At 46.9% G+C, this 9,467-nt stretch overlaps 1 protein-coding gene across 1 annotated transcript; it reads right to left on the minus strand.

Annotated features, from left to right (window-relative positions):
- Positions 1 to 688: 688 nt before the first annotated feature.
- Positions 689 to 7,702, minus strand: LOC119363506 (L-ascorbate oxidase homolog). Its single transcript, XM_037628878.1, has 8 exons — positions 7,262 to 7,702; positions 7,044 to 7,153; positions 2,709 to 2,979; positions 2,495 to 2,597; positions 2,031 to 2,376; positions 1,558 to 1,923; positions 1,381 to 1,459; positions 689 to 1,286 (listed from the first exon to the last, which is right to left on the minus strand). The coding sequence occupies exons 1-8, from the start codon at positions 7,409 to 7,411 to the stop codon at positions 1,074 to 1,076; spliced, it is 1,638 nt and encodes a 545-aa protein (XP_037484775.1). The 5' UTR covers positions 7,412 to 7,702; the 3' UTR covers positions 689 to 1,073.
- Positions 7,703 to 9,467: the final 1,765 nt, after the last annotated feature.

Raw genomic sequence — 9,467 nt, forward strand, 5'->3', positions numbered from 1 at the left:
CTCGTGTTCTTGCGAGAGAGAGGGGAAAGTGGGCGAGAGTGAGAAGGTTGGGCACGCGGCGTGCGTGGCGTCGTCTGGGAGGTCCAGAGGGAGGTGGCAAGCAGGAGGTGGCCGGGGGCGCGTGCTTGCGCGTGCGAGGCACACGCCTTTGTCCTATTGTCTAAGGAGGAAGACGACTGGCATGGCCCAGTGGGCTGCTACAGTCATGGGCCAAAGGTAACTCTCTCTCTCTCTCTCTCTCTCTCTCTCTCTCTCACCTTTTCTATTTCTGTTTTGTTTTCTATTTATGCAAAAAATATTAATTTGGTTTTCAAGCCAAAACACTTTTAAAAATTCTGAGAATAGTTATGGGTACTAATTGAATTATTCCAGAGGCCCTCAACTAATTCCAAAATTGTTGGAGCATTTGAAAATATTTATAGTATTTAGATGCCCCAATTCAAATACAATATGAGTTAACTCAAAAATTCAGAATGACCTATAAATATGTGCATCATTTTTGGCAGAGGTTTTCACCTTTATCGGAAATCATGAACTTCTCTAAAGGGCATTCTGGGTTCATTGAAAAGATTTAAACTTGAACCTGGTTGAAATAATTATCGGCTAGGGTTTGATCATCCCCATCTCAAATTCATTTGAATTTAAACATGATACATGATGATCAAGCAATGACAAACAAGGCTAATGCTAGGGCTGTGACACCCCCGCCCCGCGTGAGGGGGGCATCTCTGTACTCATTTTCATGGGGGGTGTAGAAAATCCGACAGCCAGATAAGTTCTCAGGAAATCAACTTGACAAAGCATATACTCTTTTGTCTCTTTAGTAAGGATGCGAATAACGAAGCTAAGATGCTAGCAGTACTACATGACTAATTATACTACTACCCACCACCAAAACAATTGTAGTAGAAAGAATCAAGCTGGCACTAAAAGTTGAATTGCAAATGTACGACAGTCTGCCTTCGGGTAACTATTTTTTGTGAGCCTTTTTCTCATGGTAAATTTTTATGCCTGCTCCAGGCCAAGCTGTCATCCTCTCATGACAAACTTGGGTTGGCCGTGTGGCTAACTTGTCAGAATGGCCTTGTCCGGCGGCCGGCAGCTCGGCCGCACAGGAGGGCGTTCTTGGGGATCGGGAACTCGTCGCGCCACGACGTGGACGGCGTCCAGACGCGGAGGTAGAACTGCTGTCCCAGGTACTGCCTGGCCCAGGTCTCCGATCTCACGTTCCACATGCCCACGTTGTCAAGGGGCATGTAGATTGCAGTCCATGCATTGGGGTAAACCTGACGGAAACGCACACAGGCATCGCCAACTTTGAGAACAAATGGAACACAACTCAACCTTGTTGATTGTCGAGCGTTATCAGAAGAACCATACCTGAACAGTGTACCGTGAAACGCCATCCCTCAAGTTGTAGATCTGTCTACTTGCCGGCGACCATTTTCCTCCATTCATTCTGCATCAAAAAAATTAGACCCGCTCAGATTCAGATCACCGAAAGTAAATAAAGCCAGAGACAGGAAGCAATGCAATGTGGCGCGCACACATTCATACCCGACAACCCAGAAGGCATAGCCGTCGATGTGCCACGACTGCACCTCGTTCTCAGAGTTCTCAAACACAATCTCGACGTAACCTCTGTAGTCGGCCCCCATGACCGACGTCCGAAGGTAGGCACCGCCGTATGTCGGGCTGTCAGAGATGGTGCCCACCGTGAACACGCCGGGGATCTTGTAGTAGTCGGCGATCTTGAGGGGTGTGTCTGCATTGACGTGCGACACGCTGTTCACCGCGTACCTCTGCTTCCCGTTGATGGTGGCTGCCGAGTTGGCCAGCCTGATGGTCTTGGTGGTGGGCACCTGCCCGTAGTGGTACGAGCCCTGCGGGTTGGGCCTCGGCCCGCTCGCCGTCAGGTTCCATCTGGTTGCGAGTAGGCAGAATCAAGTCACATTGTCCTTCATGGTTACAGTGCTAGTCTGAATTTGTATTTGTAGTAGGAAAAGAAACTGATGAGCGATATTACGTACCTGATAGAGCGGGCCTGGTTGAGCGACCAGTCGATCTGGGTGGTGGGGCCTCCCGGCAGCGGGCCGGGAGCCTTGCCGGCGGAGTTGGTGTAGTGCAGGACGGCGGTGGTGGTTATGATCTTGGTGGTGAAGCGCGTGGAGACGACGATGGAGTAGTCGAAGCCAGGCTGGTCCGCCGTGAGGAGCACCGAGTAGGACTGGCCAAGGTGCACGTCCAGGGAGGAGTAGGCGGTCTGCATGGTGTGCGAGCCCTCCACCTCCACCAGCTTCATGGCGTGCCCCTGGAACCTGATGTTGAGGGACGTGGCCAGCCCGACGTTGGTGATCCGGAAACGGTACGTCATGCCTGCATGCAACAAGTTTCAGGCTTCTTCTGTCACTAGACCAGCGCGTCAATCAGAAACTGAATTCTCGTGCAGGCTGTTGAGACATGTATGTATGTATGCTTGATCCGTGGTTTTTACCGGGCTGGACGGTGAAGGTGTAGCCGTTCCAGCCGCGACCGTTGATGAGCAGGCCATCAGGGAAGCCAAGAGCCTTGCCACTGTCAAGCATGTACCTCAAATCCTGCGCAACAAGAACAAACGCCAACAAATTGCTTACTCTGAATCTTTTAGTAGAATACTAATCTAATGCTCTGGCCGCGTGCGTGGCAAGACGATAGAGGTAACTGCTTACGGTATGGTTGGTCTTGTACCAGTCGCCGATGAGGACGGTGTAGTCGGCGGCCGGGGGAGGGAAGGGGACTGGGATCCTGGGGCGGCTGAGCACGCGGATGCCGCCGAAGCCGCCGGCGGCCTTGTGGAAGGCGAGTGAGGGGAAGTAGAAGTAGGTGCCGATCTGGTCCTTGGCCTGCAGGATGTAGGTGAAGTTGGCGCCCGGCGGGATCGGGCACGTCGTCCCGGCCACGCCGTCCTCAAACGAGTTCCGCCGCTGCTGTACCCCGCTCCTGCATTGCATTGCAGCCATCGTGCCAAACATCATCGTCATCAGTTGTGCTCGTTTTTCTTTCTCATGTTTGCTCATAAATACACACAGTCAGGACGTTAGTCAATTTCCAGTGAAGCGCAAATCGGATTGCTCTGCTGTTTTTGACTGATGGAGCATCTTTGCCACGCTGAAACTGGCGCCTCAACGAGTCAAAAAGTAGTACGTGTACGTGTAAGTAGTACTAATAGCACTGAAATACTCTACCAGTGTTGCGTTGAAACTTTGGCGCTCCATACGACATGGGCACGAGTGTTGGTCGGATCGGACTACTAAGGGCATGTACAATGGTTGATAAGATAGTCTTATTTTAAATTTTGCATGTAATTTAGAGATAACAAAAAAGAGAGTCTACAATGGGTCATCTCTTAGTCTTATCTTCAATAACTAGCAATTCCTAAAAACGTGGTGAGACATATTGTGCTAAGAGATCATCTCTTGTCTTCTCTTAAATAAGAGAAGACAAGCCTTTTCTTATGAGTTCTCTCTCCTCCACCTCATCATTGATCCTACGTGGCACTACTAAGATAGCACCATTGTACATGCCCTAAGAGCGGTATCTTTACGACTACTTTACTATTTTACTGATCTAAACGCTCTTATATTTTCTATTTACATAGTCCGTGAACTTGTCACCGCCACGAATTGATACGTACGCTCACCATTGCACTATCTTTTATTATTATTTTAGGTGGTGACATTTTGCAGCGAAGCTAAAAGCATGCTTGGATACGTTTTAGTCCCATGACTAAAAGTAGTGGGACTAAAACTTGCTAGTCTCACCCATGCTTGGATCCAAATACTAAAGAGACTAAAATCTAGTTATTGAGCATTTATTATCCTCCAAACCCTCCAATCCAGAACTAAGGAGAGGAATTAAATGAGGAGAGAGAGAGCTAATACATATTTTAGTAGGTTTCTCATGACTAAAAGATTTTAGCCTCAAAACTAGTCCTAGCCTCTCTTTAGTCAGGGGTGCTTGGAACTTTAGCCTCTAAAAGAGACTATTTTTAGTCAGACTAAAAATAGTCCCTTGTATCCAAGCACCCTCTAAGCTGTCTGCTCACGGAGCGCCCATCTGTGTGCTACTAAGAGCATCTTCAACAGCCGCGCTAAGCGTCACGCGCAAAAAACCTGTTTGCCGTGGGCGCTTCGGCTGGTTTAACGCGTCCGCCTGCGCTGGCTTCAGCAGCCGCGCTATAATGCAGCGCGCGCGCGTCGCTCCAGCAGAGCGCAAAAATACAGCGCACGCGCCGCACAAACCACATATACATTTCAAAAAAGATGAGCAAAAATGATCAAACAAACAAATAAATGAACAATAAATAGTTCATTTTCGTTATGGCTCGCTAGTTTCTCTGCAATGCGCCTGAACAAGTCGGTGCTCATCCTAAACCGGCGACGAAAATACGACTCCGGATATGGATATGTGGAATTCTCCACGAAATAGTTCTTCATCAATCTGTTATGGGCATCAATCCTATCTCTCCAAATTTTCTCCCGACCCATAACCGAACCACCGTGCTTCGGTTTTTTATTGATATGCATAGCTAGGATCATTGCAAGATCCTCCTCCTCTTCCATATCAAATTCTTCTTCAGAAGAATCATACGATGAACTCATCTATAATGTTCAATACTATACTATAGAAACTACAATTCAAAACATGCATCAAATTCATGAAGTTTGAGCAATACATACCTTGTAGGCGTTTTGTCAAACACCTTGCGGGCGCGGCGCGGCAGCGAGCGCTCGAGCGCTGTTCCTCGGACGACGGAGGCGCGCGAGCGCCGGCGGGACTAGGAGGGGATGGGGCGGAAGCGCGGGCGTGCGGGGATAGGCCGGGAAGCATGAACGGTCGCCGGGGGGCGCGGGCGGCGGCGGCGGCGCGGCCGGACGGGGGTGGAAGTGGGAGAGGAAGTGCGGGCGCGAGCGCTGGAGTGTGCCGCGCGCTGCAGCGGGCACCCGAAATACACCGCGCGGGTAAATGTTTTCGACCGCGCGTCCAACTCGTTATAGCGCGCACGCCGTTTTTGCGCGCTGGCTGGAGCGACCCGCCGCGTTGCACGCGCGCTAAAACGGCTTAATTTACGGCGCGGTGCTAGTTTAGCACGACTGTTGGAGATGCTCTAATGACTTGCGTGACCACTATCGAAATACTTGCGACTCTCTGTGCTAATGAGCGGGCCGGGAGCGGGACCGACCAGTATTCCGCCCCGCGCTATAACGTAGCGTCGCGGCCATGCAAACTTGTCGGTGCACCTAACTCTCTGTTTCTAACATATACATTAGTACTTTTAAGCCAGTGCTGCAGGCCCTACCGTCACTATCATGGTTCCTTGATTGCAATTTTTTTTTCAATTTTTTGTTGATGGCTTGCCAAGCTGACCACTTGGTACTGCCATCCATAGCGTCGCTCTCATCCCCGAAATAACTGACACTTTTATTACAAAGAAAGAAAGAAAGAAAGGAAACAATGTGCTAGTACTGCCATCTTCCCCTAGCTAGGGTGTCAGCTTTGAGGAAGAAAAAAAAATGATCTATTTGAGGTGGGCTTAAACAGGAGGGAGGGCCCGTGAGGCGTCATAACTTTTGAGGAGAAGAGGACACGGGCGCGCCGAATCTGCAGTCCGCTCGCTACAGCTCCACCGGTACGGCGGTGGCCTCGCTCGGCTCGGCTGGCACCCACCCCACGCGCTCGCGGAAGGGCGCATGCTCACCGACGGCCGACGCGCGCGTGAGGTAGAGGCTTTGATCCATTCCAGGGGCTCGTGGTAAAAGCGCGGCAGCCACCCCCGCCCGTGACCGTGATCACGCTTAGATCACGACATGAGATGCGGTGTACCTGCCCCTGCGCATTATTCCATCCCGACCCAGCCTAGCAAAGCTTGGATCACGAGGTGGGTACAAAACAAAACAATGTGGTGCTTTGCCTTGCCTAGATCAATCAGACTTGCTAAAACTCTGCTGCGCTGCATCGATCGCATTCAACCCTTGTCTGATGCGCCTCCCTGTGCATGTGCCATTGCTGCTGCTCCTACTAGTACTCTCTTTGTTCCTAAATATAAGTCTTTTTAGAGATTGCACTATAAATTACATACGGATGTATATAGATATATTTTAGAGCGTAGATTCACTTATTTTGCTTCGTATGTAGTCCATAGTGAAATCTCTAAAAAAAACTTATATTTAGAAACAGAGGGAGTAGATCGCAAAGATTTGGAGTATTTTCTCCTAGGGGCCTGGTAGTTTGGAGTATTTTCATTCATACCCTTCGCTTTTCCTGCTCCAAAATAGCGCGTTGGTCCTTATTATGCCCCGACCCGCTGCTCCTAGAAACCGTAGTCTGGCCGCACAAAATAAACATGACATGACATGCCCCGTCGATTAAGGAACACTTGTCCTACACAGGTATACTACTACTCCCGAGTGAAGCAGACACGGCGCTTTCATTGCCCGCTAAAATGAGACGCACTCCCTACTTTGAAGATTTACAACTGCGCTGTCTCACCGACAGACTAAAAGAGGTACTACGTACGTACTTGAGGATTTGCCGTGAATATGACACTCTAGTTTCCAATTCCATGCGTGGCCAGGCTGCATATAGAATTAATTAAATACTCTATCCAGATCGCCTAATCATATAGCCGATATAGCTTGGTAGGACAAGTGGGTTAGTCAGTGTAATAGTGTTAAACTAAGCACATCTTAAAGTTGCATGCGGATGCGGTAGGTACACTGAGGCAAGCTCACACTCGAGCATAGGCACTACAACTGGGCAAGCTACAGCATTTATTTACTTGGATATCTAGTAAAACGGATGATGGATAAACTTGTAAGCGCATTAAAACATTGCCATACTCTTGTGCTAAGCAATAGAGATATTCTTCTTTTGCGGGGCATACGCAGTACTAAGATATTTATTCAATTGATGGCCGGACACGAATTAACTTCCAACAAGTGGTACTACGTGTAAGAGGAGCAGACGAAATCGAAATGGATGGATTCGCAAGTTATGAGGTGTACCAGGAGAGAAGGAATGGCTCGTTGAGCCTGTTGAAGACATTGACGACGAGGTTGTCATTGGTGACGGCCTCTATCTGCGGCCCCGGGAACTGCCCATTGATCAGTATCCCCTGCCAACAGATTTATTCATTCATTCAGCATACGGCGATGCTAAACTCAATGTGGTGCCACGGTAGAGAGAAGAAAAACAGGGAGAGGATAATGGAATGCACCGAGACCTGCTGCTTGACGCCGAGCGGGTAGATGTCGCCGTAGCTGACGTTCCACGTGAAGAACCGGTACGGATCCTCGCCGGCGACGAGGACGGAGAGGAGCGGGAGGCCGAGGAGGAAGGAGAGGACAGCCACGGCGCTGCCACCCCTCGCCATCTTGCTGACCGCGCCGCCTACCTAGACGCTTTCTTGCAGCAATGGAAGTATGGAACTAGGATTGGAAAGGAGATGCGAGGGACTTGTGACTGGGATGGGTGCTCTTCTTCTTATGTTGGTGGAGTCGTCACTCGTCAGCATGAGGGCATTGCTCGAACCGAATGGTGAGTGATTTTCGTCTGAGGAGACGGAAAGGAGAAGCGAGGGGAGTTTATGAGGTGTACCAGGAGAGTGGCCTCCCAGGAGCGTAGGTAGTGTTGTGTGTGGTGGTGGTGATGGTGTGGATTTTTGGCTGTGTCTCCTCCCGTGGGATGTCGGGGCACCCTCCTTTTCTAGACGGTTGTTGAGGGGGGAATGAAATTGGTAAACCCACATTGAAAGATAGATCATGTACTAGTACGGCAGTGTGCTAGATTTTGCGGTGTCGGGCATCATTTACATTTTTTGTATTTCTATATATTATTGCAACAGCATATAAATATTCTACTTCATATTATGTAAATCATGATTTATTTGTACACGATGTGATTGTCTAAATAAATCTCAAATCACGCCCATGATTGTGTAAATAAATGTTTATAAAATATCCTCTCCTTTATTGTGTATATAAATGTTTGATAAGTAAATAACGGTACAATTGATGCACAACGTAAGTAAATTAAAATGATTGATTTGTGTACGGGGAAGGTGCAGGAAAAGGGTGTGGTGAAACTTAAAAAAAGGTGAGTGAAAGTGGTGGAATGGGGCATAACTGGACGAAGAGTTCTGCCGGAAAGAAAAGAAATGCTGCTCTTTTTTTAAATAGTAGTACCTTCTCGGTCCCGTAATATAAGATGTTCTTGTAAGCTAACATAGCTTGCAAAAATATTTTATATTATGGAATGGTGGGAGTATAATATAATACACTAGGTATGTGCCTGTGTGTTACCACGAGCCCATACTTTTTTTAACACAATAAGAGGACTATACGGGACAAATATTGATGCAAACAAATAGACAAAATAAGTTATGTTCTAATATATTGTGTTCTAATTATAAAGTATAGATTTTTCGGCTATTTCTTAAACTGATAAATTGGTGTGCGTTCATGATTAATCTCCTTTATTGGATAACCAAATACTCGCCCCGTAAGACGTTTTTAGTGTCCGTGGCAGTGTAAAAAATGTCTTATATGACAATAAGAGATTGGTTGATATTTATTTGTTGTGGGTCGTGAATTTATTGCCATTTATTGGGTTACCAGCGATGTTTCTCATGTATCAAATTTTACCATAAAAAACAATTTATTTATGGACCGTGAATTTATTGTTATACCATAGATTGATTTGGTTTATTAGGTTACCAAAGATTGATTTGATAAAAAAATAGAAGGCAATGAAGAAACAAAAAAAATCGATTGAAAATGGGAGGTTGGAAGAACAAAAGGTGGGGAGAAAGCATAATGAAAAATGAAACCTTAAATTCTTTTCTCTACTACCTAAAAACACATAAGGTTCCCTCTTCCATCTTAGTTGTCTTGCCCCTTCCCCCGTCCCTCTCTCCATGATATCTAGGGCTGCAAACGAGTCGAGTTCGAAAGAGTTGGCCTTGACTCAGCTAAACTCATACTAAAATTCGAGCGAGCTCAAAATGTGCGAAGCTCAAGGTCGAGTTGTAGAAAGTGGCTTGTGCTCAGCATGTAACGATCTCGAGTCGATTTCGAGCTAGTTTTGAGCTAAATAAGATGATTTTTAAAATTACTTTAAGGCAAATTTTAAAGTAAGATAGGCCATAATAGAAAAAAATGACTTATTCTTTCTCAACTTAAGAGTAGTATTTAGTAACAAGAGATCATGGATAGAAGACAACAAAGGTGCGTCTTCTCATAAACTTTGGCAAAATAACAAGATATTGACCACATGTTATACTAAGGCTAAATTTTCTCCACGCTTAATTTTCATGTTTGCTAGTAGGTAAAATGAAGAAAGAAATCGTACATAACATATATGGCAATGTATGATCCTAATTCTTCATAATAGACATGAATATTATTTAACATATTTATATGATACTGAGC

The sequence above is a fragment of the Triticum dicoccoides genome, chromosome 2B (assembly GCF_002162155.2).
Source record: "Triticum dicoccoides isolate Atlit2015 ecotype Zavitan chromosome 2B, WEW_v2.0, whole genome shotgun sequence".
In the NCBI taxonomy this organism is placed as follows: domain Eukaryota; kingdom Viridiplantae; phylum Streptophyta; class Magnoliopsida; order Poales; family Poaceae; genus Triticum; species Triticum dicoccoides.